This window comes from Bubalus bubalis, chromosome 1 (assembly GCF_019923935.1).
Source record: "Bubalus bubalis isolate 160015118507 breed Murrah chromosome 1, NDDB_SH_1, whole genome shotgun sequence".
NCBI lineage: Eukaryota > Metazoa > Chordata > Mammalia > Artiodactyla > Bovidae > Bubalus > Bubalus bubalis.
The window spans coordinates 137282345-137295718 of NC_059157.1; the positions used below are offsets into that span (position 1 = coordinate 137282345).

A 13374-nucleotide genomic window follows, 5' to 3' on the forward strand; every position below is an offset into this window, starting at 1 on the left:
AAATGATTCATATTCTTATATAACCAAATTTCTCTGGGATTCTAAGAAATCAAAGCAGTAAGAGAATACAATGATACAGGATCTTTAACTACAACAACAACAACAAAAATTGTGTCTACTCATTAAAATCTAGTCTGCTCAGAGTGTATTTTTTAAAATGCATTTTATGAAAGACAATAAATAAATAAATCAGTAATCTTTACCCCAAATTTATAGGCCTAGTTAGCACAATAAAATAAGCTTGTCATAATTAGAAGCTATTGCCTTTTCTGAGAAGTTTTGTTAACAGCTAACAAAAATCACTACAGTACCAGAAGATGTTCACAGCAGCCCAGCAGTTACTTCTCATTTCCTCATTAAACATTCCATATGCATCCATCAAGTCATTACAATATTCCACATATCTGTCAACCTTTGCCAGGCTATCACATACAAGCCTGCACCCTAAGATGATTCTTATGAAATATTCATAAACATTTTCAAGTTACAAATTTCTCTCATTCAAGATAAGATTTAATGGCGACACTTTCCTGAACGAGTTAATGAGAACTCTTCTCTATAATAAACGAGCTCAGATATACAAGTACCCCATGATTTCACCAGGCACTTCGGTCAGGAACAAACTCAACAATAATTCAGTCAGCTTTCTTTTGTTTAGGTGCCTAAGGCAATGTCTTCCTGGCTGTCAGCAATCTGATAAAAACATCAAAATTCAGTCAACGTGGATGAAGAGTGATTTAACTTTAACGGCCATATCCAACCCATCAATTGATTTTTACCATATTTCAGGAAGAATATCAAGTGATATTTTTATCCCTTAAATCAAGTCAGATTTTGGACTGCTAAACTGGTAAATCTGAATTCTGATTACTATGCCTGATTAATGAAGAGCAGAAGCCAACTGAAAGACTCCCTACAGAAATGGGAAATCTTGTTCAAATGGAAAGCGTGCGTGGTACCCACTCAATTAGTTCTCTTGGTGAGGGGGATGTGGAGGGTGGGCGGATAAACTAAATTAACATTGAAACAGAGGCATTTGTAGGCACCTGTTGAGAATCCTGATTTAGTCCACTCACACCACAACCCTCCCCCCAATTTTTATTTTGAAGATTTCAATTTAAATGAACAATATAGCAGGATTAACACTCACATACTAATCACCCAACTTCTCCAGATATTTTCCCCCACATTTGCTGTTTTCCACATGTAGCATTCTCACTCTGAACCATTTGAAAGTAATCTGAAAACTCTTTGTTTAGTTGTGGAGAACCATCATCAAAGCCATAGTGGTGCTAATGTCTGAGAAAAGGCACTTAAAGTTTCATTCACAAACACAGATATGTTAACAAGCTCTGGAAAGCAAAATGTGTGCTGGATTTGGAATGACAGCCTTAGCCCTTCTGTGTAATACAGGTATGATACTGAGTAAGACACTCAAAAATCTCAGAGATTAAGTTACTTACTATAGAGCCAGGATCATGCCTACTTCACTAGGATTTTGTTAGGACTATGAGTGTTTATATGAAGTAAAGTATCTGGAAGAAAAATACATTGTTACATAAATATTATTCAGGAAACTATGTTATTTAAAATCTCCAGTGACAATAAGAATTACCTGGTTACAATACAAAAGCAATAGACATTTGTTGAGCATTTACTATAAGCTGCTACTGCTACTGCTAAGTCACTTCAGTCGTGTCTGACTCTGTGCGACCCCAAAGACGGCAGCCACCAGGCTCCCCATCCCTGGGATTCTCCAGGCAAGAACACTGGAGTGGGTTGCCATTTCCTTCTCCAATGCATGAAAGTGAAAAGTGAAAGTGAAGTCGCTCAGTTGTGTCCGACTCTTAGCGACCCCATGGACTGCAGCCTACCAGGCTCCTCCATTCATGGGATTTTCCAGGCAAGAGTTCTGGAGTTGGGTGCCATCGCCTTCTCCGATTAGCTAGATGACTATAATTACACTTGTTTTGCAAGGAATTAAGTCTTATTCAGATGAAAAGATTTGAAGATTGACTCATAGTGATTTAAGTGGTAGACCTGGGATCCCTGGGAGGAGGGCATGGCAATCTACTCCAGTATTCTTGCTGTAAAAATCCCAAGGACAGAGGAACCTGGTGGGCTATAGCCCATGGGGTCACAAAGAATCGGACATGATTGAAGTGATTGAGCACACAATAGATTTAGACTAAACTGAAAATTACTTTAAAAACCTGTAACAGAAAAGTTATTTTCAACCTGCACATTATTAAAACCACAAAAACTTTATTCTTAAGTATAATATGTATTAGGTTATAAAACCTTCCCAATAACCTTGCATAAACACAGTAAAAACATATTTTGAGTTAAAAAGAAATTTAATGAATATTTATGAAAATAAAGTAACATATGTTAATAGTAACTTATTAAAATAATATTTTATTGAGTGTATATTGTTTTCAAAATTCAAGTGAAAATATTTTAAGCTTGTGTAGCTACATTAAGATTTTATAGCTTATTAAAGGTTAATTTTTTATAAAATAAGTACACTGAATTAAAAAATAGATACAATATATTGTGTAGCTATAATTTTAACTAAATAAATTTTAGGAAGAGGTACTTTTTTCCCCAATTATTAATATTTTTCAATGCTATTTTCTTACAGAAGTAATTTAAGTCTGTCTTCACATATCTCACAGCAACAACAAATTAGTAAAATACAAGTTGCTGCTCAGAACCAATGTATTCCTGAGCAAGGTAGGAATTTTTTTTACCATAAGAAAATGAATGAGAAAAAAAAAAAAGCAAAAGGAAAGAACTTAGAGTCATACAGTGATTAATAGTTATGTAGTGTTTTTTATTTTTAAACTTTGTTAATGCGGAGCAAAGGATTTATCTATATATTTTATAATTAAAACAATTTGTTAATATCCATGACTTCTATGAAATATCAACACAAAAGTGAAAAAACTATGCAAAATTTCCATGTCAGTTTTTGGAGAAGGCAATGGCACCCCACTCCAGTACTCCTGCCTGGAAAATCCCTTGGACAGAGGAGCCTGGTGGGCTGCAGTCCATGGGGTCGCTAAGAGTTGGATACTCTAAAAGCAAATACATGAGAAAATCTTAAGCTAAAGTTTCAACATCATAATCATTCCTGAAATAATCTAAGCCCTTTATTGAAGTACTGAGCTTTAAACAAACAAGGCTGGGATTAAACCATTGAGCAAATGATAAGGTCTTAAATTTTTGACCACACAGAATGGTGACCAATAAGAAAAATGGAATTCAACTATAAAATGTAGTATTTAATAAACATTTTGATGTGATTAAACAAAATATTAACTTTCTATTAATGAGTGTTTAGTATATTCTTGGCATTGTGTTAAGTACTTACATGCATAATTTAATTTTGACAACAGCCTTATGATATAGAGGCGATTTCATGATACTCTTGAATCATATACGATACCTCAATTCTCAAAGTTTAAAATTTGTATTAGATGTTTATACAACTACTCTATAATAGTAATACAGTTTCAATTCCTAAAACTATATTATTTTTTAATATTATATAATTCTATTACCTGACCAAAAAAATTATGCATTAAAATGCATATTGAAGAATATAAAAATCAAAAGCATTTACTACCCTGTTAGGTTATTGTTTATATTCATCCTTAATAGTCTAATTATATTTACTTTTAACATTTATTTTTCTGCTTATTTATACCTGTCTTATTCCACAAAAATCTTTAGAGACAACTTTATTTTATTTGTTTTTATGGTTTGAGATGCTACATGGTATCAGCATAATTTTTTACTGTTAATGCAAGAAGTGCAATCTTAAAAGACTATTTCTGTAACTGATTTATCTTAAGTATATTATTATATTCAGTTCAGTTTTGCATGTTTGAGAGAGCTCTCATTCCCCATTATTCAATTCATATTCTTTCTCTTTAGAATTTTACTCAGATTTTAAGGGCTTACTAAGAATAACTAGTATTTATTAAAAATCATGCATGCATTTTAAGATTCAATATTCATATAACCATGCAAGTTGGGATTACTTTTATCACCACTTTGTGAATTAAAAAAAAAAAAAAAACCCTGAGGATTTAGATAATACTCCAAAGTCACACAGACATCAAACAGAAGAGCTAGAAATTAAGCTAGTCTGTTCTTTTTTTTTTTTTTTTTTTGTCTCTTATATTTTTGCATCCTGCCATGCTGACTTCCCTGGTGGCTCAGATGGTAAAGCCTCTGTCTATAATGCAGGAGACCGGGTTCAATCCCTGGGTGGGGAAGATCTGCTGGAGAAGGAAATGGCAATCCACTCCAGTACTATTGCCTGGAAAATCCCATGGACAGAGGAGACTGGTAGGCAACAGTCCATGGGGTCGCAAAGAGTTGGACATGACTGAGCGACTTCACTTCACTATTCTGTGCTTCACTATTCAAAACAAATCACCTGGTGAATACAGAAGACAAAATGCTGTAAAGACTGGGAAACCCATCTACAGTAGGAAAAAAGTAAAAACTGTCAACCAGACAGAGAGAGGGAAAAACTGGAACGTGAAAGGATAGCTCAGGATTACCTCAAAGCCAGACGTCGTCGTCGTCGAGAGATCTACACTGGTGTGTCAAATAAGTTCTCAAAAATTAAAATATGTCTAAAACTTATACTTTCAGACTTTAGAGTGATACATAATGTGTGTATGTGTGGGTGTGTATATATATATATATATATATATATATATAAAAAACATTTCTGAAACATGAATAGTTTTAGGTAGTTAACTGTGCCTTGCTGTGTTCAGTCTTTAGTCACTTCAGTTGTGTCCGACTCTTTGTGACCCCATGGACTGTAGCCCACCAGGCTCCTCTATCCATGGGATTCTCCAGGCTAGAAGACTGGAGTGGGCTGGCATTTCCTCCACCAGGGGATCTTCCAGACCCAGCGACTGAACCCACATCTCCTATGTCTCCCGCATTGACAGGCAGATTCTTTACCACTGAGCCACCTGGGAAGCCCAAGGAGTTAATTAAAGGGGATCAACTGCCATTTTCTTTCTTTCTTCCTATCTTTCCTTCCTTCCTTTCTCTCTGGCTTCTTTCTTGATTTATGCCTTTTTTAGTTTATAACATTTAAGACAAACAAAATACTCAGTCTTTTTTTGCTACCAAACTTACAAGAATGCACGGGGGTGATTTACACTTAACATATTACAAAAAGATACATGCAAAACTCAATCTTTCTAATAAATAATGTCACTTGTTATGATTTCACAATATTAAAATGGTTAGTAAAATTAAATTATATGATCATGTAGGTAAAATACAGGCATGACTTCTAAATTATGGGATTCATTTAGAACAGACTCAAGACTTGCAGATATACCTTTATTTGTTTTAAGCCACAAAAAAATTTTAATATTAGGAATAAGGCTGGAAGCATTCAGGATTAAGTATTCTTGTTCTCAGTGGCCCGCATGCTGCAGTCCATGGGGTCGGAGTCCATGGGGTCGACTGAGCTACTGAACTGAACTGAAAGTCAAATTGCTAAATAGCAGAATAACACTCAGTCTAGTTTTTTCATTATAACTTATGATTGAAGTTGTATTTCAATGGAAACTACCTTTTGTAGATATGATAATATTTAGTCTAAGTCATTTAGAAAAATAACTAAAGTCAGTCAGTGGAAAATGGAAAGTGTTCTGGTTTAAAAAATAAAAGCACATTTGGCTTTTAAATGCTTTAAATCATTGTTTTCTGATTTTGTGTTCTAGTCCTGACCATGTTTTCCGTGACCAATGGAGCCTCTAGACTTCTTGCAGTTATAAAATACGGAATATTGGTCTTTTGCAATTACTTCTGAGAACAGGGTATGAAATACCTCATTAAATCGGCCAGTGAACAAACTTACCCTTTATAAGTACCAAGATAGTGTTCACTTTTTTTTTGTTCATGAAACGCCTTAAAAAATTGCCTTAAAAATGAAGTGTGCTTCCATATACAAAAGCATACATAAAATATCATGAAGTGACAATGAATTAAATGTTTGGTTTTTTATCTGAAATATTCAGAGACTGTCATGTAAATAAATCTGCTAGCTTCATCAATAGCAGGGAAAGTTATAATGTGTCAAAAGTTTCAATAAGGAAGGAGTCTTTTTCTTCTTTCGTATCCTTCCAGCCTCACTGTCACATGACACTTAAGTCTGTACCAGTGTACACATACATATACCATGCATACACACACACACACACACAATGAATGTTTTAGCTTAAAAAAATATTGAGTTCCTTTTCTATGTACCTTGTTGTACTATCATACTAGGTACCACATATTGTGATGCTAATTATTAGATAAACACATCATATTTAACTTTGGCATATAAAAAAATAAATTTTAGAAGTACCATCTTAAACTTCTACCACATAGAGTAAATGCTGTTCTCTATTAACTGAAATAAACAAAATTAATTCTTTTGAATACAGTTATCCTAGGGATTGAATAAATGTCATCAGAAAAAAATAGGAGACTGGGGTAAATGAAACTTATAGTTAAGCAAATATGAAAAGCATGCAAACACTTTATGTGAGGTTAGTTTACAAAATACACTCTTTCTCCACACTTATCTTACCTAAACTAGAGAATTTCTTAATGACCTTATTGTCCATTTATTGAGTACTGATTGGTAAATCACCAAATATAGAGATTTCTTCACTAAACCCCTAACTCAATGTTTTAAATTTACTTATTTTGTGGATGAAGTTGTGTTTGAAATTCAAATAGTATGAAGTTTACTTTTTCTTAAGCTGTTGGAAACAATCTGTTTGAAAATATCAACACATAACAACTGCTTTCTAGTCCTCATTTCTTTACCAGCTCTTCCAAAAGGCCCAAGTCTTTAAGCATGCTTTATGGAGTTGAATGGCAGTTGGTTAACTTACACACTGGCCAAACAATGTACAACTGATATTAAAATATAAGTCTCATCTGATGAATAGATAGGAAACTTTCATTTGTAGGAAGTTACAAAATCATTTGGATTTCTAAAACATTAAAATTGTGATTATAAGGATAAAAATATATAAAAAATATAAAAACCAGCTAATATTTGCTAGTATTTTACTATCTAACTGTGAATACTAAGATTATACTCTGTGACTCCATTTATTAAAAAAAATAGCAACAGCATTTATGAATATTTTTTGTAACTCCACTATGAACAGAAGGCATAAGATATTTATACATTTGTAATTTTACCATATGCAAATTTGACTCCTATAAGACTTGGGGCTTAAATGTGGTGTGGACCCAGACAATGGCCCAACTTCCACATTTCTGAGGGATTTTCTTGATTTCTAGTTGCCATGAAATACACAATAATTTTTTTTTTTTACTATTGATTTTTCAGAAAAATGATTAAAGGAAAGCCAATAGCTTTTTATTATATTTTATAAAATAAATTTCATACTCAAGAGCTATTTAGAATTTAGGAATTTGCAAGGGTTTTAGAATCTGCTGTACTATATCTCAGATTGTCACTGAGAGAAATCTAAGTGAATCCATTATGATATATAAGAGAGTATTTTGTCTTACAGCTTAAAGAATTAAAGCACGCTCTTACAAACTGCTATAAATAGTAAGTTCAAAGAAACCTAAAGCCTTTCCTCTAAGGTTTAAGCATAAAGAAACTAGCACAAGCTAGTTCTGAGGAACTTGCTTGACCCTTTCCTGAAGCAACTAAGAGCAGACATCAAGGCACAAAGCTAGAAGCCAGCTACCTTTTATGATTCCTGTAACAATTACGGGGATTTTCTCATCAATCCCTTTCTAGAGACTAAATTGGAGAAGGCAATGGCACCCTATTCCAGTACTCATGCCTGGGAAGTCCCATGGACGGAGGAGCCTAGTAGGCTGCAGTCCATGGGGTCGCGAAGAGTCAGACGTGACTGAGCGACTTCACTTTCACTTTTCACTTTCATGCATTGGAGAAGGAAATGGCAACCCATTCCAGTGTTCTTGCCTGGAGAATCCCAGGGATGGGGAGCCTTGTGGGCTGCCGTCTATGGGGTCGCACAGAGTCAGACACGATTGAAGTGACTTAGCAGCGGCAGCAGCAGCAGAGACTAAATTAACACATATATATAATTTATGATATAAACTAATGAGATCTGTTCTTTCTTGGCTGTAGATTATTTTCTACTCATTTTAGGAGATAATATCACAATTATGCTTCCCCTTTGCCCTTTCCATCTCAGATGCAGAGATTCCCTCTTAGATTCATTTTTGAACTATGATATAGATACTACTCCACAGTTAAAATATGATTAACTTTTCTCTTTACTCAGTCAGTCCCATGTTCCCAGTCCAGACGCTCATTTAGAATCATGATTAACAGTTGTAAGTCACATATAAGTCAATTGGTCCTCTCTCTTTTTTTCAACCCAGCCGTATTGCTGTATTACCTATCTTTTCAATTTTAACCTCAGAATATATTTGATGGACAGGTGAAGCAAGTTCAGCTCTAATCATGCTATATAACTTTGTCTACTCCATGCTTTCTTTTTTCTTTACAGTGGGAATGTATATGAACAGATATGGTATCAGTGATTGTATAATCTCTGTGACAATTACAAAAAACAAAGTTGCCTAGAATAGAATTTGAAACATTAAAGAAAGGATGCTCTATCTTCTTTGCCTAGAAGAAAATGCCAAGCTTGTCACAAGACATTGTTTGGAGCAGAATATTGCATAGACCTCTCTGTTAAATCTTTTCATAGGCCTGTAAGGAGGATGACCAGGGAAAATGTACCAGGTTCTTAATAACTCTGTCCTATTTTAGATAAACCACTATTTCACTACTTTATGAAACTTGTCTAATGGTTGTATAATGTAAATATTCTCTGGAGCAGTCAAATAAAAAGAAATTGGCTGTTTTAATCCATTATCTACTGGTAAGGATTTTGAGAGTTTGGCTTATAAACATTGTTAGAAAAAAAAATTAAATGCCTTAACATGAATTTTTAGACTTTTTTCTTATAAAATGTATACAAAATCTTCAGAAAAATATAAAGAAGTAGAAATCATCAGCAATCCCATCAACCCAATTTAAATAATTGGCCCCACCACAAACAACATTTTAGTCATCTATATCACTATTAGTTTGAACAAGCAGGATTCATATAATATACCCAAAACAGTGTTACAGTGGTTCCCCGTTATTCATAGTTTTACTTTTGGAGGTTTCAGATACTCAGGGTCAAAGACAATTCAAAGTATACTAAATGGAAAATTCTAAAAATATTATTCCTAAGTTTTAAATTATGTGCTGTTCTGAGTAGCCTGATGACATCTCAGGCTGTCCCACTCCCTCCAGCCAGGATGTAAATGGTCCCATTGTGCAGCATATCTACACTGTGTATGCTCTCCTGCCTGATAGTCACTATGCAGCCGTCTAGATGATCAGGGTGACTGTGGAGATATTACACTCACATAATTTTTATTACAGCATATTGTTATAGCTGCTCTATTATTCATTATTGTTATTAATCTCTTACCGTGCCTAATTATAAATTAAATTATATCATAGGTATGTATGTATAGAGAAAACCATAATATATGTACGGTTTGGTGCTATTTGTGGTTTCAAGCATTCATGGGGGTCTTGAAATTTATCCCCTGTGGATAAGTGGATACTCTTATTTTTTTTCCACTGTACTTTAAACATCCAAAAAGGAACATTCTCCCCCAAAAATTTAGAGGAAGACTTCTTCTGATTATTGCTAATAAAATGTCCTCTAAGCAATTTGAATCACTTGTCTTAAGTAATTAGAATATCTAGTCTTATACCATGATCAAAACTATCCTTGATTTAAAATTTCATGTTCTTACCCCTCTACCAGATTTACACTGTTGTGGGAGGAGTGGACTCTATCTTATTTCTTTCCTTATGCTTTTGTGATACTTATCTATAAATTGAAGATAATAATCCATACCTCAACACTACAGTGATTGTAGATTAATGTGAAAATACATTAAAAATGCTTAGAAAAATATTTATGCCACATTTCTAACAATGTTACTTTTAGAAGTAACAATAATAATATTCTATAATTATTATAAATGTCCTCTTTATAATTTATTTGACATATGAGGATTTTCACATATTTTAAATATGTTTTATGTTGCAATTATTGTACAGTATTCAGCTGTACCAGTATAGCACGATTTTCAATGCTAAACTGGATGTATGTCTGTGTGCTCTGTTGTGTCCAACTCTTTGCTGCCCCATGGACTGTAGACCACCAGGCTCCTCTGTCCATGGAATTTTCCAGGTAAGACTACTGGAGTGGAATGCTATTTCCTATTCCAGGGGATCTTCCCAATCCAGGGATTGAACTCATTTCTCTGGTGTCTCCTACAGTAGCAGGAGGATTCTTTACCACTGAGCCACATGGGAAACTGAAACTAGATGCACATATCATTTCAAATATTTTCTCACATCATTGGCCATCATGTTTTTATCATACCTGTTTTCCCCCCTTAGAATATATTGATTGAAATGGAATTATTGGGTCAAAATGTGATTACTTTAAGGCCTTCAATACATACTGACAAATTATCCTACAAAATACTAGTATCAATGTTATCAATGTATATTTTCAAGACTATCTTAAAATTCTGGCCTGATATCTATTATCAGACATTGATTTAAATATAAGGGCATCCTTGGAAGATAATTTAAAAAAAAACAGGCACAGAATGTGTTCTTGTGTCCTTACAGAGTGTACCAACAGAGTTCTGGAAACTTTTTTGCTCTTAGGAGTTAGCAAAGCTCATATAGTTTTGAATGAGGTGAAATCCAATATATATTCAGAACCAGAGCATTCCAGTGACAGAACTACACTGACCATTCTTTTTTAATAGGAAAAGAAAATGAACTAAGGAAGAGCAGTAGTGACTCTCTATTGTGATGGCTCATTATGAGATACTTATATTGAACTGCTTTAATTATGTAAATGCATCTAGTGGATGAGTGTTAATAAACTTCTATTTAAATAAAATAAATCAAAACTCTGCCTCTTCCTAGTATATTATACTTTAATTAAATTTCTGGGCACAGCCAGTAACTATGAAGTTATACAGTCGGCAAAATTAATCACTGAGGAAAATCTGCGAGATACTAGTGTAACATAAAGCACATGGTAATTAGATAACAGATTAGAAGTTTCACAGATGTCATAAGAAGAGGACACTGTGGTTCTCCTTTTACCATTCCAGATAGATGTTATAAAGGGAATGCCAATTTTATGAAGGTCCCACAAGCACCTTTCATATTAAAGTCTTAAAGACTTTAATATGAAATTTTCCATTTTGGAAAAGTCATCTTCCTGTGACACATTATGCCTCTTTCTCTCTCTCTCTCCACACTCTCACTCACACACACATACATACATACACTCTCTCTCTTCATGTTCCCAGATACACATGTAACCACAACTAAACAAAATATTCACCCCACAACCAAATGATGGACACTGGACTAACCTTATAAAGTAGTGGCAATTTTCCTAATTTCAAGAGTGCAATCTGATTTGTGACATTTTTCATTTTTTTAATCCGCTTTAAGTCATCTGCATTTCCATAACTCACATCAATGACTTCAGCCTGAAAGAAAAGACAAAGAAAAATAAAGCCCTGTCAGGAGAATTAGGGCAATTTGTCCATTTAGTATAATAAATTCATAGTAATTTGAAATATTAAAGGAGAACTAATCTCTCTTATATGTCCCAATCATGACCTTTCTGGTTCTATCAGGGTACAACAATTCTTCTTTGAGAGGTCACTGGAGAAAAAGGTTTAGAGTCATATTTGTTTTTTTCCTCATGCTTCTGGAAAAGTTACAAATTCAGTTTATGTCTCTAAAAGACCATGAAGTTTGATATAGTCTACACTCATATTTCTGGAATTTGAATCAGAAAACTGCAAAAATCATTTCCTTAAGGTTCAAGAATAATCATGCCATTCTGAGATGTGAAAACAACTCAAAGATTCTCTATGTTATCCAAATTAAGTACAAAGTTCATGATGCCCAGTTGTTCAGGATGTGCACATAATCCAGCTGTGAATGAGAACCCTCCGGGTTATGTAGGATACAACCTGTACAGCCACACGTACTACTATGATATCCAAAACTTCAGAATATGCCCACAAACAACTATTTCTGTCACCTTTCCCATTAGCCCCCTAGAGTTATATTTTATATCAATATTTCTCATTTTTAAAGTCTCTTTCATTGACATATAACTTGTTGCCTTCCAAGAACATTTAATGGGAATCCACCGATGTGGTTATTTCCTTCCCCACAGGAAAAGTACTGCCCTGAGTGTTCGATTCAGATTTTACCTGTAGCCAAGATGATTCCTTTCAGCTTAACTTTCTGTAAATTCTAATTCAAATAAAGTTGTTATGCTTTCCATATTGTGCTGCACTCACTATGCCAGCAAATTTGGAAAACTCAGCAGTGGCCACAGGACTGGAAAAGGTCAGTTTTCATTCCAATCCCAAAGAAGTTCAGTTCAGTTCAGTCACTCAATCATGTCTGACTCTTTGCAACCCCATGAATCGCAGCACACCAGGCCTCCCTGTCCATCACCAACTCCCGGAATTCACTCAGACTCACATCCATCGAGTCAGTGATGCCATCCAGCCATCTCATCCTCTGTCGTCCCCTTCTCCTCCTGCCCCCAATCCCTCCCAGCATCAGAGTCTTTTCCAGTAAGTCAACTCTTCTCATGAGGTGGCCAAAGAAGTGGAGTTACAGCTTTAGCATCATTTCTTCCAAAGAAATCCCAGGGCTGATCTTCTTCAGAAAGGACAGGTTGGATCTTCTTGCAGTCCAAGGGACTCTCAAAAGTCTTCTCCAACACCATAGTTCAAAACCATCAATTCTTCGGTGCTCAGCTTTTTCAGAATCCAACTCTCACATCCATACATGACCACTGGAAAAACCATAGCCTCGACTAGACGGACCTTTGTTGGCAAAGTAATGTCTCTGCTTTTCAATATGCTATCTAGGTTGGTCATAGCTTTTCTTCCAAGGAGTAAGCGTCTTTTAATTTCATGGCTGCAGTCACCATCTGCAGTGATTTTGGAGCCCAGAAAAATAAAGTCTGACATTGTTTCTACTGTTTCCCCATCTATTTCCCATGAAGTGATGGGACCAGATGCCATGATCGTTTTCTGAATGTTGAGCTTTAAGCCAACTTTTTCACTCTCCCCTTTCACTTTCATCAAGAAGCTTTTTAGTTCCTCTTCACCTTCTGCCATAGGGTGGTGTCATCTGCATATCTGAGGTTATTGATATTTCTCCCAGCAGTTTTG

The 13374-nt window shown here is 34.8% G+C and overlaps 1 protein-coding gene across 6 annotated transcripts in view; it reads right to left on the bottom strand.

Moving 5' to 3' along the window:
• The window catches only part of NAALADL2 (N-acetylated alpha-linked acidic dipeptidase like 2), a 1624416-nt gene that overhangs the window by 695648 nt on the left and 915394 nt on the right, over window positions 1-13374 (bottom strand). For all 6 annotated transcript variants that reach the window (XM_044938294.2, XM_044938269.2, XM_025283251.3 and 3 more), the window contains one exon: window positions 11539-11658. In XM_044938294.2, coding sequence (XP_044794229.1) covers window positions 11539-11658 — 120 coding nt within the window. The remainder of the gene's footprint in view (window positions 1-11538; window positions 11659-13374) is intronic.